The 27945-nt window shown below is 45.6% G+C and overlaps 1 protein-coding gene across 2 annotated transcripts in view; it reads right to left on the reverse strand.

Annotated features, from left to right (window-relative positions):
* FGD5 (FYVE, RhoGEF and PH domain containing 5) overlaps positions 1-27945 on the reverse strand; it is a 171587-nt gene that overhangs the window by 9428 nt on the left and 134214 nt on the right. For both annotated transcript variants that reach the window (XM_040358875.1, XM_040358874.1), the window contains exons 14-19: positions 19701-19780; positions 14089-14185; positions 7377-7514; positions 6188-6290; positions 4622-4755; positions 1122-1250 (exon numbers count right to left, since the gene is read on the reverse strand). In XM_040358875.1, coding sequence (XP_040214809.1) covers positions 1122-1250; positions 4622-4755; positions 6188-6290; positions 7377-7514; positions 14089-14185; positions 19701-19780 — 681 coding nt within the window. The remainder of the gene's footprint in view (positions 1-1121; positions 1251-4621; positions 4756-6187; positions 6291-7376; positions 7515-14088; positions 14186-19700; positions 19781-27945) is intronic.

Below are 27945 nucleotides of genomic sequence, written 5' to 3' on the forward strand. Positions count from 1 at the left end.
TGATACCAGCAATGGGGCACTATTCCTCCCACCAATACTAGCTGTTTACTAACTCCCGCTGGCCAAAGTCCGGCCCTCCAAGAGTCTGAAGGACAATAAACCGGCCCTTTGTTTAAAATGTTTGGAGACCCCTGTCATAGAAGATAGCTGATCATTTAAAAAAAAAAAAAAAAGGAGGATAGCTGCAAATCAAATTTCCCATCTGACATGGCACTTGGACCTAATTTCAGTTCAGTGGAAGAAAAATTCTGATTGGTTGCGAGGTGTCACTAGATGCCCTACTGAACAAGCCTGATTGTGTTACTACATGGTGAGATACAGGGATTGGTTTACTAAAGGCAAATCCACTTTGCACTACAAGTGCAAACTACAAGTGCAAAGTGCACTTGGAAGTTCAGTCGCTGTAGATCCGATGGGGACATGCAAGGAAAATAAAAAACTGCATTTTAGCTTGCACATGATTGGATGATAAAAATCAGCATAGCTTCCCCTCATTTCAGATCTACCCCTCAGATTTACAGCGACTGCAATTTCAGTGCAATTTCAAGTGCACTTTGCACTTGTAGTGCAAAGTGGATTTGCCTTTCGTAAATAACCCCCACAGTGTCTATTTATATGGAAAGGCCATTTATATGGAGGGCCATAGTAATATTTCAGCTTCGAGCATGTGACCTAATTAGTGTGGGATATGGCACCTCACATCACAATCTACTGACATGGAAATATGGGATTTAAAGAAAAAAAATGGATCAAAGTGACCCCCCACCTTCAGCCAACATTTGATATATTGTCATCATTATTATTATTATTATTATTATTATTATTTTCTTATGATGATTGTTATTAGTTATTTCAGTCTATATAACTGTAAAATTAAATAATGTTGGCTTTCACCGTTTTTGCACACAGGACACAACAGATCTAAGAATACATTCATCTCCAATTCACAAAGCACACCCTTGTCATATCCAAGGGCAATGCAATCAATAAAAGGCTTCAGCTAATACCCTGGTGCTCTGAAGGTGGAAAGCCACTTTTCATGTCAAAATGTTCCAGAAATCCAATGGGGACAATGACCATGCATGAGAAAGTAGCGTGAACTACAGTATCATTGCTCTCACCTCGCAGGCAGTGTAGGTATACAGTACTTTGCCTTTAATGACAAACCAGCGTTTCTTCCAGTACTTTTTGCCCTTTTTGCACCGGTGTAAGTAGCCGCTGATCGAAGCGTTTTCTCCAGACGTTGCTGCCTGGGAAGAGAGGGAAGGGAAGGTTATACATTGTTGTTTCAGATACTGGAAACAAGAGGTTTCCTTTCAACTAATATAGTTTATGTTTTAAAATGCTAAAGCCTCATACACACGACCGAGTTTCTCTGCAAAAACCAGCAAGAAACTTGCTGTTTTTTTTATTTTTTTGCCGAGGAAACCGGTCGTGTGTACATTTTTCGACGAGGAAACTGTCGAGGAACTCGTCGAGCCAAAAAGAGAGCATGTTCTCCTTTTCCTCGACGGGAACGGAGAAAATTGGCACGTCGAGTTCCTCGACAGCCTAACAAGGAACTCGACGAGCAAAACGATGTGTTTCGCCCGTCGAGTTCCTCGGTCGTGTGTACGAGGCCTTAGAGATTGCAATGGGAAAGTTACAAAAACAACTTAGAAACAGAATCCTGCTCATACTACCCACCATTATATCCTCCACACTCATCTTCTTTACCTACAGCCCACTGTCATACCCTCTGCACTCCTCTTCTACATATACATTTTACTGACATACCCTACACGCCCCTCTCCTGTACATACTGCCCACTGTCATACCCTTCACATTCCTCTCCTGCACATACTGCCCACTCTCATACTCTTCATATTCGTTTACTGTACGTATTGCCCACTTTCATACCCTTCATATTCCTCTCATGTACATACTGTCCTCTATCATACCCTTTACATGATTTTCCTGTACATACTGTCCACTGCCATACCCTTCACATTTCTCTCCTGTACATACTGCCCACTGTCATACCCTCCACGCCCCTCTCCTGTACATACTGCCCACTGTCATACCTTCCACACTTCCCTCCTGTACATACTGCCTGTTGTCATACCCTTCACAAACCTCTCCTGTACCTACTGTCCTCTATCATACCCTTCACATTCCTCTCCTTCACATACTGCCCACTGTCATACCCTTCACATTCCTCTCCTTCACATACTGCCCACTGTCATACCCTTCACAATCTTTTACCGAACGTATTGCCCATCATCATACCCTTCACATTATTTTCCTGTACATACTGCCCACTGTCATACCCTTCACATTCCTCTCCTGTACATACTACCCACTGTCATACCCTTTACATTCCTTTCCTCTAGGTTTTGTCCACTTTTATACCCTTCACATTCCTCTCCTGTACATACTGTCCACTGTCATACCCTCTGCACTTCCCTCTTGTACATACTGCCCACTGTCATACTCTTTTCCACTCCTCTCCCATACATACTGTCTGCTGTCAAACCTTTCACACATTTGCTTTGTGTATACTGCCCACTGTCATACTCTCTTCAACTCCTCTCCTGCACATACTGCACACTGTCACATCCTCTGTACTCCTCTCCTGTATATACTGTCCTACCCCCTTCCACTCTACCCCTATACATATTGCCCACTGTCATAACCTTTTTGACTCTACTCCTATACATATTCCCCACTGTCGTAACCTCTTCCACTCTACTCCGATACATTTTGCCCATTGTCATACCCTCTTCCACTCTACTCCTGTACATAGTGCCCACTGTCATACCCTGCACATTCCTCTCTTGAATATACTTCCCACTGTCATACCCTCCGCGCTCCTTTCCTGCACATACTGCTCACTGTCATACCCTCCATACTTCTCTCCCGCACACACTGTTTTCTTGCAAAATCCCCATCTTACGTCTCACTTTTACAACCCTTCCTATTTGGAAAGTTTAGGTGTAATGTATGAAATGTGCTGTTGGTTGTGTACCAAGCCCAGCCCTAGTCAATCAGAGAAAACACATTTTACAACATTATAAAATTGAGATATATGAAGACAGCTAATCTTCTATACAGGCTCTAGTGGGGCTGCGAAGGAGTTTACATTTTATAATGCTGTAAGATAGATTTATACATCACTTTCAAAGACTGTTTATCATGTAATAACTGCTTTAGGCTTAGCACTGCAATCCAGAGCTGAGACATTCACTTAGAACCTGGCATTAGCTACAATGGCGGACGTAGGGACCAGTGCCAAAGAATAATGTACGCTCTCCCTGACTCTTATCATTGCTGTTCCATCTTTGTGCCAGTTCCCTTTCTCATGAATGCCCATGAACAAGGTGTTCCCAAGTCAAGGGGCTGCCATATAAAGTGACATCATCCATCCTGATCATACAGCTATTGCTTTTGGCTCCTTGGAGACCCCAATGGTCCTGCTTTATCTTCTTGGCTCCTAAACAATAGCACTGGCTGTATGTCTGCATCTCTATGCGCATAGCTCTAGGGCCATCTTAATAGCATCATGGGCCCCTGGGCAAAGTAATGCTCTGGGGCCCCTACAATGATGACAGTGCAGGTAAACAGACATCAAGTAGGTAGGAGGCAGACTGCCTCCTCTGTGCATCTATCACTCTCAGTGCCATCATGGGGCCTCCAATTTTGGGGCAGCGTGGGTACAAGGACCAGCTGCTTTGGGGAAAGTGCAGGGCCCCCCTCCATGCTGCATGGGCCCCTTGGCAGTGCCCAGGTGTGCCCTCTCATTAAGATAGCCATGCATAGCTCTAGTTCATTTGGTGAACTCCAGCACAGTATTCCCCTAATCAGAGCCATGGACTATGGGGTACGACCAGTCCTCCTGTATGGGGCCCAGGCCACTGGGGGGGGGACCAGGCAGCAGGGTGGATCAAATGTGGGCAGGGAGGGTGATTGGCCTGGCGGAGGGTTTGCAATTAAGGGAACCGATCACTGCATGGCTATCTTGGCAGCGGCTGAAAGCTCTCAACTTCTCCTCTACCTCCTGCTGGCTTTCATCTGCTGCAGAGAGAGCCATACAAGGGATTGGTTCCAGTAACTGCCCCCCACCCGCTAACACTTATCACCTTCCCTACATTTACCCTTTTGCCCCAGGCCCCCCTACCCCCACAGTGCTGCTGGCTTCCCTCCTCTACTTCCTGCTGGCAGTTGCAAGCATATAATAAGGTGCTTTGGGACGGAGAGTGCAAGAAGGGGCTGATAAATATGTCATATTTATCAGCCCCTTCCTTTCCTGAATGAACACAATGAGTGAGCGGCAACAATTACTCACTGTGTTCATTCATAACGGAAGCATAGTAACCTGTGTGTATCTGGGGGGGACCTGTCAGGTTGGCTGTATGGGGCCTTGTGGTTTCTAACTGTAGCCCTGCTCCTAATGCTCAGAAAATGCATGCCCGATCCTTCCAAATGCTTTTTTTTAAAGCTACACCAACATTCCCATGAAGATCTGTCTTTGGAACTCCCAGACGGGAGTTGGTAAGATTGTAAATACTAAACAAGATGGCTAAGATTTTAAACCTGAGGCATGGTCAGAATGCATGTTAAATTCGGGCAGCGATCGTCTTACCTCCATCAGAGCTGACGGGACTTTCTTATGCCTCTTGAAAGCGGACGGGTGGATGCTCTGAAACATGGATGTAAAAGTGCTGGATGCGGATCTTGGCATTTGAGGTGAGGAATTTGCACTGGCTGTCGCAAGCTCTGCAAAAACCAAACAAAGCAACGATTTAAAGGAAGACTCTCTTTGTGATGTAATAGCCAAGTCCCACCAGTAGGTGGAGATATAGCACTAAAATAAGAAGATGCAGTTTTTACGTGTTGCTCTAACTTTGTCCCACCGCCTCGTCTATGAGCGGAGAAAGCTGTGTTTTTGTCTATGGATTCTGTATTTTTGTATCGGAATTTATCCATGTGTCCAGCCCCCTAATCTATATGCAGGGTGCCAGACCATGGATTCCAATGGGTGGGGGGGGGGGGGGTTTAAAACATGTGATTAGAGCTCTAATAGGCTTAAAAAAAGGGTGGGTCTGGGCCGCAGAGCATTGCGCCCCAAGCCCACCCAGTTGTGTGACAATGGCATATTAATATTTGCTATTGCCACACTGATCCTCCTCCCGGCCAATCAGAAAGCGCGTCCTGAGACCCATCACCCGATTGGCTGAATGGACAGGTGATCCTATTGGACGCCTAGGAGGAGGAGGAAGGAGATGCACGGCGGAAGCCGCTGTGATGCAGAAGAGGAAAACAGGACACAAGAGCCACTGCCTGCCGCCTGTAGGAGCCCGCAACCCGCCCGCCGCCCTTAGGAGCCCACACCCTGCCTGCCGCCCATAGGAGATCGCAACCTGCCTGCCGCCCGTAGGAGATTGCAACCTGCCTGCCGCCCGTAGGAGCCTGCAACCAGCCCGCCGCCCGGAGGAGCCCACAACCTTCCCACCACCCATAGGACCCCACAACCTGCCCTCTGCCAGTAAGACCCTGCAACCTGCCCTCAGCCCGTAGGAGCCCGCAACCTGCCCACTGCCTTAGGAGCCCGCAACCTGCCCACTGCCTGTAGGAGCCCGCAACCCGCCCACCACCTGTAGGAGCCCGCAACCTGCCCTCTGCCCGTAGGACCCCACAACCTGCCCAACCGCCCGTAGGACCCCGCAACCTGCCCTCCCCCCGTAGGCGCCCGCAACCTGCCCACTGCCCGTAGGAGCCCGCAACCTGCCCGCCGCCTGTAGGAGCCCGCAACCTGCCCGCTGCCCGTAGGAGCCCGCAACCTGCCCGCCGCCTGTAGGAGCCCGCAACCTGCCCGCTGCCCGTAGGAGACCGCAACCTGCCCGCTGCCCGTAGGAGCCCGCAACCTGCCCGCCGCCCATAGGAGCCCGCAACCTGCCCGCCGCCCGTAGGAGCCCGCTGTCCGCCCAAAACCTAGATGGTGTAAGTGCTGGGCTTGATGACCGACTGACCAGGGAGGTGACCTGACCGGCGACTAACCAACCTACCTAGAGTGGGTGGGGGGTGGTTGTTGGCCGCCCCCCCCAAAAAACACAGCTGCCACTGCTTCCTGCATCTCTTATTTGTAACAAAGCAGTCTCTCGTAGAATTAGATACTCAGAACAGAAGACGATGCTGCAGCTGCACTCACCTCTTTTACGAAGCTCCGCATAGCAGCCATTACAGACTTTGGACGGACGATCCTTTAGGTACTTCAAAGGGTATTTGTTTCTGGAGCAGCTGCGGCAAACGATCTGTCATAAAAAAAGAGACCGAAATCCAAAATCATTTTTATTGAACGTTTGACCACTCAAACACTTAAGAAAAAGGGCAACTTGAACCTGTTTTCATAAACGACAAAAGAACGCCAGTGCTATGGTAAAAAAAAGAAGAAATAAAGAAAAATATATATAAACAAAGGGGGTAGCCATCCGGGGCCCTGGGGACCTCTGGGCCCTTTAATAAAAAGAAATAAAAAAGATATATTTATTTATTTAAAAAAAAAGGGGGTTGCCATCTGGGGCCCTTTAATAATAAAAAAAAATTAAAAAAAATAAAAAAAAAATATATATATATATATATATATATATATATACACACAAATTATTATTATTTTTTTTTATAAAAATAAATTACAAAAAAAGGGGGGTTGCCATTCGGGCCTCTGGGCCCTTTAATAAAAAAAAATAAAATAAAAAAAATATATATATATATACAAAAAAAACATTTATAAAAAAAAAAAAAGGGGGGATCGCCACCCGGGGCCCTGGGGACCTCTGGGCCCTTTAATAGTAATTATATATATATATATATATATATATATAAAGAAATAAAAAGAAAGAAAAAAGGAATAAAATAATTAAAAAAAATACATTTTTTATATAAAAAAAGGGGGGGGGGCGCCACCCGGGGGCCCTGGGGACCTCTAGGCCCTTTAATAATAATTATAATAATAATAAATATATATATATATATATATATATATATATATATATATATATATATATAAAATAAATAAAAAAATATAAAAAATATATATAAAAAATAAAATAAAAAAAGGGGGGGTTGCCATCTGGGGCCCTGTGGGCCTCCGGGCCCCTTACAGGTGTATTGCCTGTACCCCCCTGATGGCGGCCCTGCTCACCATAGATATATTCATACATTGAATTTCATGTCTGGAGCTGAACTTTAGCATAATCCAGACCTCTAACAAGCATTTCCAGGCTATAACTGGAAGCATTTGGTGTGTTCCTGAAACATTCCAGTAACCAGGAAATCTCCAGGCGGGATGAAGATGTCTCCTCTGTTGGAGAATGCAGCGGACGACCCTACAAGCTCACCTTGCCGCAGGCGTGACAGTGATGGCGTCTCAGCGTCAGTGTAAAGTCACTGCTGCAGTTCATACACATCATGGCATGGGACATGTGCACCACGCTGGGCGGCCGCTCCCCCAGACACATGCCCAGCCTTTCCCGCACCTGAAAAGACACAAATCAGAGATCCACGTGAGTCCACAACCCTTCTGTCCATAAATATTGATAGTCGTATGACCACAAAATGTGTCCTGCCCATTTTTAGGTTGATGTCACATACAGTGGAACCTCGGATTACGAGCATAATCCGTTCCAGGAGAAAGCTTGTAATCCAAAGCACTCGCATATCAAAGCGAGTTTCCCCATAGAAGTCAATGGAAACGAAGATAATTTGTTCTGCATTGACTTCTATTGCATGCAATACCGCATGTGGCCAGAGGTGGGGGAGGGGGGCACTGGAGAGCTTTGGAAATACCCATGGACAGCTCAGCTGATCTCCGAAACCCTCCGAAAGAGTATTTCCGAGTCATTCTGAGTATTTCCAACCTCTGGCCAAATGCAGTACTGCAACCGCAGTGGCTTGAATTCTGCTTGTTTTGCGAAACAACACTCGCAAACCGAGTCAGGATTTTAAAAAAAATGCTCGTCTTTCAAAACGCTCGTTAAACGTGTTACTCGTAAACCGAGGTTTCACTCTGTGTGTGTATATATATATATCAATTTATGTACATTATATATATATTAAAGTGTTATTAAACCCACAAGTGCTATTTTTTTACCACTACTATTCCCAGGTCAGCCATCACAAATTTTGGGGCCCCTTACACAGCTTAAGGCAGGGCCCCCCTGAAGCAGAGAACCGGGGGGCGCCGTCCGTGGAATTTCCCAGTGTGCATTGCTCCAAAGTACGCCGCAAGGACGTCATTGGTTTCGACGTGAACGTAAATGACGTCCAGCCCCATTCACGGATGACTTACGCAAACGACGTAACTTTTTCCAATTTCGACACGGGAACGACGGCCATACTTAACATTGGCTGCGCCTCATATAGCAGGGGCAACTATACGCAGAGAAAAGCCTAACGTAAACGTCGTAACTTTACTGCGTCGGCTGCGCGTACGTTCGAGAATTCGCGTATCTAGCTAATTTGCATACTCGACGCGGACTTCGACGGAAGTGCCACCTAGCGGTCAAAAAAAAATGCAATTTAGATCCGACGGTGTAAGAAACTTACGGCTGTCAGATCTAATGGACATCTGTGTGTAACTGATTCTAAGAATCAGTCGCATAGATACGACGGCCCAGATTAGGACTTACGACGGCGTACATGGCGTTGCGCCGTCGTAAGCCCTTTGAGAATCTGGGCCTTAGTGTCTGAAGTTGCCATGCCAGTACTGACAATGCAAATGGAGCAACTTCTCTGTGCCTACTGCAATCTTCATCAATGTCAATCAAGGGTATGGAAAGCTAAACCTTGCCTAGGGCCCCATTCTGCGTTAACCCTGCCAGGTTTGGCGCTTGCGCATTTAATTGCTTATCGGGCCAACTACAGCCTCCCGACAACCAAATCATCTAAAGGCAACTTAGCCTTGCCTAAGTCACATTATCTTTTTACTTTTTTTTTTACATTTTAATTAAAATTTGGATATTTCTTCTCGGAACAGAAGGCACAAAAGGAGTATTATCTGGATTTTCAGCCCACACTGCAAACCAGGGCCGCGCTGTACTTATTGTACATTTGTTTGTGATTCTGCTAGCTCGGTTGCAGGATGGCGTTCACTGTGCGCGCCTACTTCCGCCCGCGTGCCATAGAGGTTTGCTGCCTGCCCTTGTTTCATTTTCTTTACTAAATCAGGCCCATAGTCTCTAAACATCGTTCCCCGAGGCTACGTATTGTGTTTGGTGATTTTACACTATTTCCAAGAAAGAAGCGGTGATTATCCAGGTATATTGTTTTTCCGCCGGCTGCCGCGCCACCAGCTTAGTCTACTCTTTGAGTGGAATAATATATGAACAGCTTGAAGTCGGTAAACTGCCCGCAGAGAGCGCTAGCTTGCTAATCTTAGCCATATAATGAGTTTGCATCGCAGGAATTAATTCCAGGCCTGGGAGTTGAGTGGAGCCGTAAGTATTTTATTATTTTTACCACAAATATAAATCTCAGCGGTTGGGCCAGACCGAATCCTCCCCGACTGAAAATTACTTTTCTTAATTGTTGAATTGTTTCACACTCTGAATACGATTTTTTTCCTACTATGCGGTGGTGATAACAATAGTATTTTATTGCCAGCTGTGAGGTGGTTTCAATTTTTTTACTTCTCAGGCTTTGGACTGGGGGCGGAGGGAGGGCTAGGTCATTATTTGCTGGTAAAAAATGAGGGTCGTCGCTGAGATTTTAAGAGCAGAGACCTGTGAGGGTTCGACGCTTATGCCCCGTACACACCGTCGGAATTTCCGACAAGAAAAGTCCGGTGTGAGCTTTTGGTCGAAACTTCCGACCGTGTGTAGGCTCCATCGGACTTTTCGTGTCGGAATTTCGGCCAACAAAAATTTGAGAGCTGGTTCTCAAATTTTCAGACGGAAAAAATTCCAATTGAAAATTCCGATGGTCTGTAGCAATTCCGATGGTCTGTAGCAATTCCTGATGCGCAATATTCCGACGCATGCTCGAAAACAATTCGACGCTTGCTCGACAGCATTGAACTTAATTTTTCTCGGCTCGTCGTAGTGTCGTTACGTCAATGCGTTCTTGACGGTCGAAAGCTCAGAGAGCTTTTGTGTGACCCTGTGTATGCAAGCCAAGCCCTCTTGCATTGGTGGTCAGTGGAGAAAAGCGCCCTTGCGTTGGTGGTCAGTGGAGAAAAGTCCTCTTTGCATTGGTGGTCAGTGGAGAATAGCCCCTTGCATTGGTGGTCAGTGAAGAAAGCCCCTTGCATTGGTGGTCAGTGGAGAAAAGTGCCCTTGCGTTGGTGGTCAGTAGAGAAATACCTCCTAAAATTGGAGGTAAGTGAAGAAAATACCCCTTGCATTGGTGGTCAGTGGAGAAATACCCCTTGCATTGGTGGTCAAAGGAGAAAGCCTCTTGCATTGGTGGTCAAAGGAGAAAGCCTCTTGCATTGGTGGTCAGTGGAGAAATACCACCCTTACATTGGAGGTCAGTGGAGAGAAGCCCCCTTTCATTGGTGGTCAGTGGAAAAATAAACCCCTTGCAATGGAGATCTGTGTAGAATCAGAGGTGTCCCTAGGGGGGGGCCAGAGGGGGCCCTGACCCCCCCAACATCATGCTGTGCCCCACCATGTGCCCCCCCACCATGTGCATTTTTTTTTTGCAATTTTTGTATTTTGCTCCCCGAGAGGGAGAGCGATCCCAGTCAGCTCTGCGGGGGATTCCTCCCCCTCCCTGTGCTCGCCGACACTGCATAATGTAAGCGCTCACACAACCAGATATTCTAGCCTGGACCGTGTTTAAGTGTGTGCACTGCAGACTGCAGTACACTGTAATCACTGAACTACATTATCTCCATCCCTTCTCTCCCCCCCATTTGTCTCCCTCCCCCTCTCCTGTTCTTTCAAAACATTCACAATTTACTCTCACTTTCAGTTAGGCAGATAATATACGGTGCAAATTTCTTTCCTGCATCCACAGATTGCAGGAAAGAAACTTGCATGATTCCCCCCATCAACAGACAGTGGTGACAGGGGAATATCCCTCCTGCCCAGCAATTATATTCTCCCGACAAACAGTGATTATCACTAGTGATAATTATAAGAGAATCTGCTCATTAATGGTTCAAATCTCAGCCAGTTTCTGCTGAACCAGCTGAGATTTAAACTGTCTATGGCTGGTCTTAGCTCTTAGGCAGCCCATACATTGATTAGCACTGTGGAGTGTCGGCTTCCTGGCGGGATTGGGCATGTGGGATTTCAAACATACCCGAGCCCATCTCTATTGGTTGTAGACAGTTGAGCTCCCTGCAGGTTGCTTAGCAGCAGTGGACCCTTCTCTGACATGCTGATCGGGATGCAATCCAGGTGATGCTCTTAGTCATAGTGCCAGCCTTCCCCTGCATGCACCCATAATGTCACCAGCACTAGGTCCTAATAGACTGCCGCCGCTGCCAAGGAGACAGATGCCAGACCAGCGCTGTAAATAGCAGGGACAGGACAGCTGGGGATCCCCCACTGTGGCAGAACACCAGGGCCCGGTGGCAAGACAACCTTTGCAACCCTGATAGTTCTCCCACTGCTTTGTACCCTTATATTTTCTTGGTGTGCTGGTGACATATATCTTGTTTTCTGCCACCCTGGGGGGCCCCAGTATAGTAGGAAGGGAGCTCACTGCAGAACATGTGAAAGGGCCCATAGTGGGATCGTAGTAAAGGGCCCCAGGAGATTTTATATATATATATATATATATATATATATATATATATAATTGCATTTTATAGTTGGCCCCCCTACTTTTGTCCCTGTCCCCCCATGTGCCCCCCCTAAATATGAAAGCTAGAGACGCCACTGTGTAGAATTGACCGCTGACATTGAACGTTACTGGGAAATCGCCCCCTTACATTGGTATTTGTTGTAGATGGGAGAAGAATCTGTCATTGCTTACTGCTCAAGTGAAGGAACCCTAGTTGGAAATCCTGCCTTTAAGCCCCTCTTATTCCCTTTAATACTGAACACATATGAATTCCACAGGTTGTGTTGCTGATTAAATGTTGTAATTAGATTCGCTCATTACCTGTGTTTAATTAGCCACAGTGTCTGTGTAATTCATACGTGTTGGGTTTATAAAGAATGACCTGACAACCCTTTCCCAGCATGCTGGAACACGGAGATCTGAGGTCTCCAACAGCCGAAACAATTACAGAATATCTGGCCAGACCAATATTAAATCCCCATAAAGATAACCTCTAGTGGGCATGAAAGAACGGTCGATATAAATGTGTTTAATACTTCAGATCGGGGTCGTCGGCGCTCACAGCAAGGTACCGTCATCTAATATGTTGATATGTTGTAATATTAATATATGTGTATATTGTATTATTACAACACAGTGTAGAGCCGTGGCGGTTTGGTGGGCAGCTGCCTCAAGTCATCTGTTAGGTAAGCAATGACAGATTGTTCTCCCATCTACAACAAATACCAATGTAAGGGGGCGATTTCCCAGTAACATTCAATGTCAGAGGTCAATTCTACACAGATCTCCATTGCAAGGGGTTTATTTTTCCACTGGTCACCAATGCAAGGGGGGCTTCTCTCCACTGACCTCCAATGTAAAGGGGTATTTCTCCACTGACCACCAATGCAAGAGGCTTTCTCCTTTGACCACCAATGCGAGAGGTAGTTTCTCCACTTACCTCCAATTTTAGGAGGTATTTCTCTACTGACCACCAATACAAGAGGGCTTTTCTCCACTGACCACCAATGCAAGGGGTATTTTCTCCACTTACCTCCAATTTTAGGAGGTATTTCTCTACTGACCACCAATACAAGAGGGCTTTTCTCCACTGACCACCAATGCAAGGGGTATTTTCTCCACTTACCTCCAATTTTAGGAGGTATTTCTCTACTGACCACCAATACAAGAGGGCTTTTCTCCACTGACCACCAATGCAAAGGATATTTCTCCACTGATCACCAACGCAAGGGCACTTTTCTACACTGACCACCAATGCAAGAGGGCTTTTCTCCACTGACCACCAATGCAAGAGGGCTTTTCTCCACTGACCACCAATGCAAGGGGGCTTTTCTCCACTGACCACCAATGTAAGAGGGCTTTTCTCCACTGACCACCAATGCAAGGGGCTTTCTTCACTGACCGCCAATGCAAGAGGGCTTTTCTCCACTGACCACCAATGCAAGAGGGCTTGGCTTGCATACACACGGTCACACAAAAGCTCTCTGAACTTTCGACCGTCAAGAACGCAGTGACGTACAACACTACGACGAGCCGAGAAAATTAAGTTCAATGCGTTGAATTGTTTCCGAGCATGCGTCGGAATCTTGCGCATCGGAATTGCTGCAGACCATCAGAATTTTCAATTGGAATTTTTTCCGTCTGAAAATTTTTGTTGGCCGAAATTCCAACACAAAAAGTCCGATGGAGCCTACACACGGTCAGAAGTTTCGACCAAAAGCTCACACCGGACTTTTCTTGTCGGAAATTCCGACGGTGTGTACAGGGCATAAGCGTCGACCCTCACAGGTCTCTGCTCTTAAAATCTCAGCGTCGACCCTCATTTTTTACCAGCAAATAATGACCTAGCCCTCCCTCCGCCCCCAGTCCAAAGGTCAGTGCTTCCATGCATGCGTCGAATCACTTTGACGCGTGCGAGGGCTTTCGGCCGAGCGGACATGTCCGGTGAGTCGTACAGACGACCGAACATGTCCGACGGACAGGCTTCCAGCGGACATGTTTCTTAGCATGCTAAGAAACATTTGTCCGCTGGAAACCTGTCCGATCTGCCAGAAAATTGTCCGGTCGGCTGTACAGACGACCGAACATGTCCGCGGAAACTGGTCCGCGGACCAGTTTCAGCAGACATGTTCGGTCGTGTGTACGAGGCCTAAGAGTGCAGAAAACAAATTACCACTAATACCACCGAGACAGGCAACATGTGCTGCTTTGGTTTTTGGGACACCACAAGTCACAGCATGTCCAGTTTAGCAGGCTGAGATTTGCGGCTCCCCAGCAGCTGAAGGGACGTGGGCCCCAGGAACTCCAGCGTACACTTACCTCTACATTGTTATAGATAGACACAGTTGGAGCTTTGTAGTATTCCTGCACAGTCCTGCTGATACAGCTAAACCAGTCATCTCTCTCCGAGCAGGAGCTGAAAAATAATAAGAAGGAAATTCAAGATTTCTATGGAGACAGATGGACTTTATACAGTCTGTCACATCCTAAGACGGCACAGCTGGAGCTAAAACTGCGAACGTTCCCAATGTTTCCGTTGCTTGCAGCCCGCGCCCCTATCGCAGCAACATTTTTTTTTTCCCTAGCCCGGTGACATTAAATTTCAAAACGTCTATATTACAGGCTGACTCAGGTCTGGCTAACTGTATCTTCTTGCGAAATTGACTTAAATATTCAACGTGCTTTGAGCCTCCTTGAGAGCAGTAGATCATCTGAATGTGGTGTGAGGGTACAAATCGCATTAAAGATAACAAAGACAAAGTCAACTGTCACGGAGAGCGGCAATTTGGAACGTCATTTTAGAAAAGCGCAAGCGACAATGGCAGGCAGGGCGACAATTATCCTCGGTGTTGGAGGAACGTTCCCCCCCGTTATGGGGAAGAAAGAAAAATGGTTGCAGACGGAGCCAATTATTTTGTGGTTTGTGTGTAACAGGGGAACACAATAGATTAATCAATGGATACGATATGACGCATTAAAGCGAAATGTATATCGGCTTGTAGGGCGGACGTGCGCCATTTCCCCCGAAATTATCATTACGATGCAGATTTGTTTGATGAAAAATGCATTTTTTTTTCTGTTTTTATGGTGGTTCCAGGGCTTCTTATACCCCTAAATCATTTTAAAGGGGCGCCAAATATAAATTGTACGTAGGTTTATTTGACAGGGTTGTTTTTCTTTTCTCAAAATTAAATATATATTTTTTTAAATTAGGTGAAAAGGCAGAGTAATGCAGCTATCTGATCGGGCAATGCAAAGAACAGCTAGAATTGATATATAATTACTATTTTGCTGCCATATTAGATACATATCGGGGTCTATTTATTAAAAAAATGGGACAGATTCACAAAGATCTGCCCTGGCTGAGATACGCTACGCCGCCGTAACTTAGTTTTGTTAGGTTTGAATCCTCAACGAATTTGCGCCGTAAGTTACGGCGGCGTAGTCTATCTCTCATGGCGTAACAGTCGCATAATTCAAATGGGTAGGGGGCGTGTTTCATTTAAATGAAGCGCGTCCCCGCGCCGAACGAACTGCGCATGCTCCGTTCCTAAATTTCTAGCCGTGCTTTGCGCTAAATGACGTCGCAAGGACGTCATTTTTTGTGACGTGGACGTATATTACGTCCAGCCCGATTCACGGACGACTTACGCAAACAAAATTAAATTTTTAAAATTATACGCGGGAACGACGGCCATACTTAACATTGAGTACGCCACCAAATAGCAGCTTTAACTATACGTCGAAAAAAGCCGACTAGAGACAACGTAAAAAAATGCGATGACCGCTCGTACGTTCGTGGATCGTCGGAAATAGCTAATTTGCATACTCGACGCGGAAAACGACGGGAACGCCACCCAGCGGAAGCCGAAGAATTGCATCTTAGATCCGAAGGCGTACGAAGACATACGCCTGTCGAATCTAACCCAGATGCCTTCGTATCTTGTTTTGAGGATTCAAAACAAAGATACGACGCGGGAAATTTGAAAGTACGCCGGCATACTCTCTTTGTGGATCTGCCCCAATGTGCATAACCATGTACATTTGACTTGTGCAAATGGGGGGGGGGGGGAGATTGTTCTTTAACCACTTCAGCCCTTGAAGAATTTACCCCCTTCCTGACCAGAGCACTTTTTTGCGATTCGGTACTGCATTGTTTTAACTGAACATTGGGCGGTCGTGTGATGTTGCACCCAAACAAAATCGACGTCCTTTTTTTCCCCACAAATAGAGCTTTCTTTTGGTGGTATTTGATCACCTCTGCGGTTTTGTATTTTTTGCGCTACAAAAAAATAATAATTTCTCAGTTTAGGCCGATACGTATTCTTCTACATATTTTTTGTCACATCCTAAGACGGCACAGCTGGAGCTAAAACTGCGAATGGCCCAACGTTTCGTTTCTTGCAGCCCGTGTCCCTATCACAGCAAATTTTTGGGAGAAAAAAAACACGTGGTTTGGTGAATGTTGGCTGAAAATGTTGTGCCGTGTGTATGCAGAACAAGTTCATGACCAACGCTCTTCGGACCAAAATCCACGGAAAAGTCGGATGGAAGTCCGATCGTGTGTACGAGGCTTAAGACTGGGATGCCATTAATGTTCGTGGGCCGGATTCAGAAACGAGATACGACGGCGTATCTCCAGATACCCCGTCGTATCTCTGAGTGCGGGCTGTCGTATCTATGCGCCTGATTCAGAGAATCAGTTACGCATAGATTTCCCTAAGATCCGACCGGTGTAAGTGTCTTAGGCTGCATATTTACGCTGGCCGCTAGGTGGCGCTTCTGTATAGTTACGCAATGAATATGCTAATTAGGTATTTACGCCGATTCAGAAACATACGTCCGGCCGGCGCATTTTTTTATGTAGTTTACGTTAGGCTTTTTTCGGCGTAAAGTTACCCCTGCTTTATGAGGCGTGGCTAATGTTAAGTATGGACGTCGTTCCCGTGTCGAGTTTTGAAAATTTTACGTCGTTTACGTAAGTCGTTCGCGAATAGGGCTGTACGTAAGTTACGCTCACGTCTAAAGCAATGACGACTTGCGGCGTAATTTCGAGCATGCGGACTGGGATTTTTTCACGAACGGCAAATGCTATGTTAATATACATAAAACACGCCCACATCATCCACATTTGAATTAGGCGGGCTTACGCCGACACACATACGTTACGCCGCCGTAACTAAGGGCGCAAGTTGTTTCTGAATACGGAACTTGCCCCCCAAATTACGGCGGCGTTACGCCGAGCGGATAGATACACCATTGTATCTGAATCCAGCCCCATGTGTTTGTAAAGGGCAGGCGTCCCAATACTTTTGACAATATAGTGTATATAGGAAGCTGAGGCGGAAGCCACTTTTAAAGAAAATATCACTTTTGTATGGATTCAACCTCTAAAGACTTTATAAAGATTTTATATTACAATTATAGAAATTGTTCGTTATAAAAGTTTTTACTTAAAAAAAAAAACTCAAATTGAAATTAAAACAGACCCATTATTTTTAGACTTTTTTCCTTTAATGGAACGTGCAGCAAAACCTGACACCCAGCGAGCGTTTTTATAACCGTTCAATCAGAAAATGTTAATTTGCGGTGATAGATGTGTTTTAAAACGCTCAGAAACCTTCTATGCTGACAGATTTTTAGATGAGTTTTAAATTTTACAAGGAGGAAAAAAAAGAATTCTGAGCAATAAAAAAAAAAGTGAGTTTGAAAGGAGAAAACGCTAATGGGATCTGTCAGGGGTTTCTTAGCGACAAACATACGGTTTCGTTAACAGAGCGATTTTATAAATTTCATTAGCCGAGGACGGCAAGTTTGGGATGCCGCGCACACACGCTTCATATCAAACATGCTCCCGGTCCTCGATTCTCTGCGTGTCATTAAGCCCTCGCGGGTGGAAATCACACGTATTGAGCCGCCAAGGCATGTCGCTCACACACGTCCTATGGGCTTCCGAGGTGAGTTATGTGCAAATTGGTTCCACCTTTTTTCGCAAATGAAGAGGTTGCGCTAAAGTCGGCGATGGCTATTTAGGATACTGGAGCGTGCCTGCAAGGCTTAGGTTGGTCGCTTAACGAGCAGTTGTTGAGTAATGACCCTTCGAGTGAATTACAATTCTCATTATTGAAGAAGGGTCTGTAAGCAATCGGCAGGGACATTAGGATGGTGTGATGTGTGATGTGTATCCAAAGATGAAATATGAAATGTTTACACAATGCAGGGATCGATATTTGATGGTACAGTGGACACAGATTCGATTATGAATGGGTGTCATGCTCTGCTTACTAGGCAGCTAGGTCCATCATATAGAGCAAGGTTTCTCAACTAGGGTACCTTCAGAGGTTGGTAGGGGTTCCTGCCTAGGGTAATTCTTCTCACTGATCACCAATGTAAGGAACATTCTTCTCACTGATCACCAATGTAAGGAACATTCTTCCCACTGATCACCAATGTAAGGAACATTCTTCTCACTGATCACCAATGTAAGGGAACATTCTTCCCACTGATCACCAATGTAAGGAACATTCTTCTCACTGATCACCAATGTAAGGAACATTCTTCTCACTGATCACCAATGTAAGGGACATTCTTCTCACTGATCACCAATGTAAGGAACATTCTTCTCACTGATCACCAATGTAAGGAACATTCTTCCCACTGATCACCAATGTAAGGAACATTCCTCTCACTGATCACCAATGTAAGGGACATTCTTTTCACTGATCACCAATGTAAGGGACATTCTTCCCACTGATCACCAATGTAAGGAACATTCTTCTCACTGATCACCAATGTAAGGGACATTCTTCTCACTGATCACCAATGTAAGGGACATTCTTCCCACTGATCACCAATGTAAGGGACATTCTTCTCACTGATCACCAATGTAAGGGACATTCTTCTCACTGATCACCAATGTAAGGAACATTCTTCCCACTGATCACCAATGTAAGGAACATTCTTCTCACTGATCACCAATGTAAGGGACATTCTTCTCACTGATCACCAATGTAAGGGACATTCTTCCCACTGATCACCAATGTAAGGAACATTCTTCTCACTGATCACCAATGTAAGGGACATTCTTCTCACTGATCACCAATGTAAGGGACATTCTTCCCACTGATCACCAATGTAAGGGACATTCTTCTCACTGATCACCAATGTAAGGGACATTCTTCTCACTGATCACCAATGTAAGGGACATTCTTCCCACTGATCACCAATGTAAGGAACATTCTTCTCACTGATCACCAATGTAAGGGACATTCTTCTCACTGATCACCAATGTAAGGGACATTCTTCCCACTGATCACCAATGTAAAGGACATTCTTCTCACTGATCACCAATGTAAGGGACATTCTTCTCACTGATCACCAATGTAAGGGACATTCTTCCCACTGATCACCAATGTAAGGAGCATTCTTCTCACTGATCACCAATGTAAGGAACATTCTTCCCACTGATCACCAATGTAAGGGACATTCTTCCCACTGATCACCAATGTAAGGAACATTCTTCCCACTGATCACCAATGTAAGGGACATTCTTCTCACTGATCACCAATGTAAGGAACATTCTTCTCACTGATCACCAATGTAAGGGACATTCTTCTCACTGATCACCAATGTAAGGAACATTCTTCCCACTGATCACCAATGTAAGGGACATTCTTCTCACTGATCACCAATGTAAAGAACATGGAAAAAAAAGATATAAAGTTCCTAACTGGGGTTTTAACTTTCAATTTCTTGGCTTAGATACACTTTTTTTGAGTATGATTGTGTTGATTTACAGATTATCAGAGGTAAAATAAGAATGGCTCTTATCTATGGCTGGCTAGGCTCAAGCTGACTGCCCACCACCATTTTGGAGGACCATAATGGAAAATATTGGCCTCTCTTGTGGAGATCTGGAGAAGCCATATTACCTGGCGGACAGAGTGAGGCAGCACTCCATACATTCAATTTTCAGGACATTCTGAGCGTTTTCCACGATTGGCCGACTCACCTAGGAGAAAAGTATAACAATGAGATGGGACCGTTCAATGGCTGTTCAACATTCTGACATGAGAAGATCAATGTAGAGAGATAAGAGAAACCCTATTACAATTTGCTGTAGAAAAGTATCTAGGGAAGTCCTCTTGGTCGCTTCAGTTGTAAGAAGACAAAGGGACAAAATATGCTGTCCCAACCTTTCTTGGCTAGATGTTGTACGTTGTACCAGTGTGGACGATCTAATCCAGTCTATTTACAGTAAATCCATCTAATTTAACACAATAATAGGATTTTTATTGTACTTGCTGCATGAGTCTTTTCTTGTCCAATGAGGGACACAGTTTCATAGTTTGCAACCAAGCATTATACTGCCACCTACAGGAGAAATGGACACTAGCTGTGTCCCTAAATGGACACTATAAAAAATATGATTTTTGTACTTGCCAAAAAACAAAATGTCAGTGTCCAATGAGGGAAAAAGCTTGATAATAAGAAGTAGGGTTAACTGCCATCTACAGGAAAAAATGGACACTAATCAAAACTGGGTTGCTCACTATCAAGCTGTGTCCTTCAGTGGACACTAGAGAAAATAGGATTTTTGTACTTACCGTTAAATCCTTTTCTTAGTTTACATTGAGGGGCACTGCTTGATAGTATTCAACCCAATTTTGCTTAGAAATCACCCCATCATATCCCGGGCTGTGGCGTCACTGGGTGGCCACACCCCATGCCTATATAAGTAATGGCACGCGGCGGCTTAAGCATTACATCGGGAGAGAGCATTGAGACAACATCGGCGAAAGAACAGAGGGAGAAGACAACGCAGAGAGGAGATGAACCGGAGAGGGGAAGAAGACATCAGCAGAGAGGAGAAGAACCGGAGAGGGGAAGAAGACGTCAGAGGAGGGAGAAGAATCGGAGAGGGGAAGAAGACGTCAGCAGAGGAGGGAGAAGAACCAGAGAGGGGAAGATGACATCAGCAGAGGAGGGAGAAGAACCAGAAAGGGGAAGAAGACATCAGCAGAGGAGGGAGAGGAACCAGAGAGGGGAAAAAGACATCATCAGAGGAGAGAGAAGAACCGGAGAGGGGAAAAAGACATCAGCAGAGGAGGGAGAAGAACAGGAGAGGGGAAAAAGACATCAGCAGAGGAGGGAGAAGAACAGGAGAGGGGAAGAAGACATCAGCAGAGGAGGGAGAGGAACCAGAGAGGGAAATAAGACATCAGCAGAGGAGGGAGAAGAACCAGAGAGGGGAAGAAGACATCAGCAGAGGATGGAGAAGAACCAGAGAGGGGAAGAAGACATCAGCGGAGGATGGAGAAGAACCGGGGAGGGGAAGAAGACATCAACGGAGGAGGGAGAAGAAATCGGATACAGGAGCTGCCTTAATAAATGAATTAAAAACCTGTGTAGTGTTTTCAGCCTTGACACTTTTTTTAGGTGAATGGGTAGGGGTACAATGTACCCCATTATTCTGAATCGGCTACAAAGGCTATGAATGTGGTTTTCAGTAGCACATGGAGCTCATTGCCCTGAAGAGATTATCCATCCCAAATCACCTTTCCAGATAGCTTACTCAGTCACAACTCACATGAAAGAAGATCTGGCGATGTTTATTCGTCGTATGATCCGTAGAATGCAAGTTACAACAGGTAAAAGAACGATTCTTACATGCAGGTAGAAGAAACATACAGGTCACATGAAGTACAGCATTGAAATGACTGATACAGAAAAGAGGGGGAGGAGACTGAGCAGCATGCAAACTAAGGAATGCCACAAGAGTCAAACTAGATAGGGATTAAAGAGACAGTACATAATAAAAATAATATCATGTAACATGACACTCCCCGCCTGAAATCTTTAGATTTCAAAGTCTATTACATATATAAAGATAAGTCCAACTTGAACCTGTAGGGGAAGAAACGTTAAAGGTAAAACTGGTGTGTAAACCATAGATACGAGATACCCGCAAACACAAGAAGGTACGCAGTAAATGAACAATGAAACATGACGTCCAAAAAACAGATGGCTTGAGCCCTGCAGTCTATCGTTTGTAATCGTGGGACTTCAACAGTAGCACAGTCAATAGTGATAGTGATATTCTCCCCGCCATAGCAGGTATAGCCGGTACTCCTGCCTAAGTCACTCATTATGACTTCAGCTATTTCCACTGCTAGCACAGCTGCACAAAGTTCAAGTCTGGGTATGGTATGTGCGGGTTTTGGTGTTAGCTTTGTCTTGCCTAGAACAAAGTTGCAGTGTATGTCTCCATTAACTCCTGAGGTCTTCAAATAGGCCACTGCAGCTATAGCTTCAAGTGATGCATCAGAGAAAATATGGATTTCCCTCTGGACAGCGGCTGAGATGGAGACTGGGGCATAGCAACGTGGAATTTGGAGCTGTTCTAATGTCTTCAGAGAACCTCTCCATTTCTCCCATCTTTGTTGTTTCTCAATAGGTAACGGAGTGTCCCAATCTAGGTTATCAGTAGTAAGCTGTCTTAATAACATCTTACCTTGGATGGTGACTGGGGCTATAAATCCCAGTGGGTCGTAGATGCTGTTCACTACGGACAAGACTCCTCTCTTGGTGAAGGGTTTGTCACAGGTTGACACCTGGAAGGTGAATGTGTCTGCCTTGATGTTCCACAGCAGACCTAGACTTCTCTGTATAGGGGGTGTGTCTGACCCAAGGTCAAGGTCTTTCACACTGGCGGCATAGTCCTCAGGGTGAAATGCATTCATTAGCTCTTGGCTGTTAGATATAATTTTGTGAAGTCTCAAGTTTGCTACAGCTAGCATCTCCTTTGTTCTGGTAAGAAGATTAATTGCTTCTTTAGCAGTAGGAAAGGATTTGAGCCCGTCATCTACGTAAAAGTTCCTTTCAACAAATTGACGAGCATCGGATCCATACTCAGCTTCTCCAAGCTGAGCTGTCTTTTTTAGTCCATAGATTGCTACAGCTGGGGAAGGGCTGTTCCCAAAGACATGTACCCTCATTCGGTAATCAATTACCTCTTTGTTGATGTCGTTGTCCTTGTGCCATAGAAACCTGAGGTAATTCCTGTTATCTTCCTTGACGATGAAGCAGTGGAACATTTGTTGAATGTCGGCCATCACCGCTACAGGTTCTTGACGAAAGCGAATTAGGACTCCAATGAGGTTGTTGTTCAAGTTGGGCCCTGTGAGGAGCATGTCGTTAAGTGAGAAGCCTTCATGTTGGGCACTGGAGTCAAAGACAACTCTGATTTGGTCTGGCTTTCGTGGGTGATACACACCGAAGGAAGGGAGGTACCAGCATTCTTCTCCTTCTTTCAATGGGGGTGCGGGTTCGGCATGACCCCTGTCGAAGATATTCTGTATGAAGTCCACAAAATGTCTTTCCATCTCTGGCTTCCTGCTTAAGGTACGCTTTAAGGAGGAGAATCTTTTGACTGCTTGATGTAGATTGTTTGGTAGCTTCTCTCTCGGGAGGCGAAAGGGTAGGGGTGCTACCCAGCTATTGGAATCTTCCTGAAAGAACTCATTGTCCATTACTTTAAGGAATTCTTTGTCTTCTGCCGAAGGAGCCAACTTGTCGTCTTCACTGCTTACGTTGAAAACTGTAGAACCAAAGCTGTCATCGTAGGTGCGGGAAAGGTTTGTGTTGCCATGTTGTAACTTGCAGCTAGTTACCTTCTCCTTTACCCAGTAGTGATGTGGGCATGGCTCAAAGTGAGTATTACGACCATTTGGCAATACATTTGTCTTGAATGAAGAAATGTTAGTAGGCTTTTTCATTTTGCCTATACAGACGTTGCCTATGATGACCCAGCCTAAGTCCAGGTACTGGGCGAATGGGGCCTCTGGAGGTCCGCTGACCTGCCTGTGTACCTTGTGGATCCTTAGAATATCTCTTCCCAGCAGAAGAAGGATTTTAGCATCTTTGTCAAGTGGTGGGATTTCACTGGCTATTGACCTTAGATGAGGGTGGTAGAAGGCAACTTCTGGTGTAGGTATTTCTTCTTTGTTGGCTGGTATCTGGTTACACTCTACAAGTGTAGGTAAGGGTAATTGTAGGTTATTTTCTAGGGAGGACACAATAAATCCATGAGCCCTTCTTCCAAAAACCTCTGTAGTTCCACTACAAGTGCCTAAGGTGTAAGGGTGAACCTCTCCTTTTGTGCAAAATAGATCGAACAGTTCGGATCGTGCAAGCGATCGATTGCTTTGATCGTCTAAGATAGCATACACCCTTAAAGTCTTTTCTGGCTGATCCTTGTGATGAATATTCACTAGGCATATTTTAGCGCAAGATTTGTCACAGTGGTCTTCCCCACAGACTTCAGTGCACGAAGAAAATACCATGGTGGAATTAGGTACGTGATCTGTACTCTTCCCGCTGTGGTTCTGCCCAGGAGGAAGGTCTGCATGTTGTGAAGGATTGGACTCAAGGGGATGGAGTGCTTGCACATGGTCCTCGGAACCGCACTCTATGCACTTGATAGGAGTTTTACATTCCTTGGCAAAGTGATCGGTGGAAGCACAGCATCTATAACATACCCCAAAAGTCTTTAGGAGTTCCTTTCGTTCTTGTAGGGGCTTCTTTCTGAAACCGATACATTTTTTGAGGGGATGAGGCTTCTTGTGGATGGGACATAATCGGTTTGGGTTTTCGATCTTGCCGCTCTTGTTTGGGGCGGGAGTGGGAATAATGTCTGTCTTCCTAACGGACACGGGACCTCTGCGGTTCCTGTAGCTAGTATGTAGGTTGTCACCTTTAGGTGAGGGAGTATTGAACTCGCTGAATGCAAAACTAGGATCGTTCTTGGTGTCAGCAATGTTCCTGACGAAATTGCAGAAGTAGGAGAACGGGGGAAAGGAAACCTTGTTTTCCCGTTTGTATGATGACCCAACTTGGATCCACTTTTCTTGTAGGCCATGCGGAAGCTTGCAAACGATAGGGTTAACTCCTCGAGCAGTGTCCAGGTAACTGAGGCCAGGTAGCTTAGGGTCAGTTTTGGCAAGCTGGACTTCGAGAAGAAGGTCGCTGAGTCTCTGGAACTCTATATTGTCCTTACCAGATATCCTTGGGAAATTTTCCAATCGTTTGAGCAATGCATTCTCTATGGCTTCAGGACTACCGTAAGTCTGTTCTAGACGCTCCCATGCTGCGGTGAGACCTGCAGTTGGATTGTCGATGTAAACTGACCTGAGGCTCTTGACACGTTCTGTTGACTGTGGGCCAAGCAACCCGATCAGCAGATCCAGCTCACGATCGGCAGTAAAACCGATACCGCCTAATGTAGTTTTGAAAGCGGCTTTCCAGCTTCTATAATTTTCAGGATGGTCGTCGAAGTTTACTAGGCCTGACTTGGCGAGCTCATGTCGAAGTAAGTACTTTACTACCTCTGTTGCCTCTGACTTTACATAGGAGGTTGCTGGTTGATTGTTGTGGATAGCATTGTTTATGGTATCGTTGCAAAGAGACGTGGGAAGATATGGTGCAGCAAGGGCATTCAGCTGAATTGTTGGGTGAAGGTCTGGAACAGTACTGTTAGCAGGAGGCTGGCGACTTGCTTGCGGATTAGTGTGCCGTTTTGTGACATATGCGGGATCAGCATGACAGTCGGGAGCTGCACTGGGGTGGGTTTGCATGTAGGAAGTGGCTGGAACAGCTTTTACCTGATGATGTGGTGAAGTCCTTGCGTTGCCGTGAAACGTGGAGGTAATTGAGTGTTCACTGCTGTGGTTTAGAACATAGTTCTTAGTGCGTTCAAAAGGATCTTCTACATCTGCCTTGACGCTGACCCTTTCGCTAGCATCTTCATCTGCACCGATAGCTTGTTCCAAAACCTTTAGTTTTGCTGCAGCTGCCTCGTAGTTGCTCTGTTCCTTTAAAGCTTCAATTGCTGCCCTTTGACGTGCCGTTTGAGCTTCTATTGCTGCCTTTTGATGCGCTGCCTCGGCTTCCATTACTGCCTTTTGATGCGCTGCCTCGGTTTCCATTACTGCCTTTTGATGCGCTGCCTCGGTTTCCATTACTGCCTTTTGATGCGCTGCCTCGGTTTCCATTTCTGCTCTCTTTTTTGCATATGCGGCCCGTACCTTGATAGCCTCTGCTTCGGCGCGGGCATTCATTAGCTGTTCACTAAGCGTTGAGTGCCTTGAACTTCGGGATCTAGAGGAACCTTTAGAACGTCTAGTGGATACAGATTTGTGAGATACAGTGTCCCGTGGCAGCATTAATTTTGCTTCTGCCTTTGCTTTAGTTCGCTGGATAAAGCTTTCTCTTTCCTCATTAAGAAGCTGGGCATTGTTAAGTTGCTCTAAGGACTCCTCAGTGTTGATGCTTTGCAGAATAGTTTTATACTTGTTGCTTGTAGTCTGGTACAGTTCGTATGAAGCAGAGAGATGCTTTATGGCGCCCTCTAGTTGCAGTACCTCATGGCTGGGACATGAAATCACATCAATGTGGGTGAGGATTTTATCCCAAATCTGCTTCAAACTGGTTGCTAGTTCAGTTCTCATGGATTCATAGTTCTCTTTAACCTTCCAAGTGGGTTTCACAGAGCGTTTGGTCAATGCAGTGGACTCTGGGTCCTCATCCTGGCTTTCTCTGTGTGAAGCATGCTGTGGTGTTTCATCACACACTGAGCCCTTTCCACTCATGATGGCCTGCAGTACACAGGCTTGACTGTAGCAGTGAAGAGTGTCTGTATACTGTGAGGAGCTGTAACAAGCTGTGCTGGGGTTGTATGCAGAATTCTCATGCAATACACACAGTTACACTTCACTATGATCTGTCCTGTGACGCAGTTATCTCTGTGCAGGCTGCTGGATACGTTCTTTTACTATTCTGAATCGGCTACAAAGGCTATGAATGTGGTTTTCAGTAGCACATGGAGCTCATTGCCCTGAAGAGATTATCCATCCCAAATCACCTTTCCAGATAGCTTACTCAGTCACAACTCACATGAAAGAAGATCTGGCGATGTTTATTCGTCGTATGATCCGTAGAATGCAAGTTACAACAGGTAAAAGAACGATTCTTACATGCAGGTAGAAGAAACATACAGGTCACATGAAGTACAGCATTGAAATGACTGATACAGAAAAGAGGGGGAGGAGACTGAGCAGCATGCAAACTAAGGAATGCCACAAGAGTCAAACTAGATAGGGATTAAAGAGACAGTACATAATAAAAATAATATCATGTAACATGACACCCATACTCATTTACATAGGGTGGGGCGCCAGGAAAGGGGGCTTCCAGATTCCGATAAGCCCCCCGCCCGCAGACCCCGACAACCAACGGCCAGGGTTGTCAGTAAGAGGCCCTTGTCCTCATCAACAAGGGCCTCCCTGCCCCAAAGCACCCATACCCCCATGTTGAGGGCATGTGGCCTGGTATGGTTCGGGGGGGGGGGAACCTAACTTGTCCCCATCCCATTTCCTGACCTGCCGGGCTGCGTGCTCAGATAAGGGTCTGGCATGCATTTTGGGGGTACCCCACGCTGTTTTTTTGGCGTGGGGTTCCCCCTTAAAATTCATACCAGACCAAAGGGCCTGGTATGGTCTTGCAGGAGGAACCCTAGGCCCTTTTTTTTTATTTGGAGTGGAGTTCCCCTTCAAGAGCCTCAGCATAAGTCGCATGGCAAAGTCAGATCAGTTAAGACGATGATCCGACTTTAATGATATTCAATGGGCTAAAGTAGGATCAAAGTTGGACCAAAGTAGTGCAAGAAATCTTTTTCAAAGTCAGACCGACTTGTGTCGGACCAGTTGAGACGGCTCTCATAGGGAAAAAAGAGAAGTTTAAGTTGTACTCCTTTAGTAAATGAGCCCCACTGTGCCCAACCCCCCCCCCCCCCGATATATAAGTTCCCAACTTGTTAATTTGTGTGTTTATAGACCAGCTGTTGTAGGCACCAAAGTGCAAAATCCCCCCCGCGCGGTGTAACCTGCGTCCGCCCATCCATAGGGAGCGAAGTGTTATTATTAATGTTGTGTTTTATCAGCTCTGGAATTTTACAAGCGAAGATATGAGCCGTTACATTCTTACTACACCTCAGTCGGCAGTATTCCGAGGTTAGAACGAGGGCCAGCGGTTTATGGTAATATTACTAGACCTCCACTACCTTCAGAAGACGATATTAGATGTGCAAAGCCGGAGTTTAACTTTCCCCTTGCTGAAAAC

The sequence above is a fragment of the Rana temporaria genome, chromosome 7 (genome assembly GCF_905171775.1).
Source record: "Rana temporaria chromosome 7, aRanTem1.1, whole genome shotgun sequence".
Classification (NCBI taxonomy): Eukaryota; Metazoa; Chordata; class Amphibia; order Anura; family Ranidae; genus Rana; species Rana temporaria.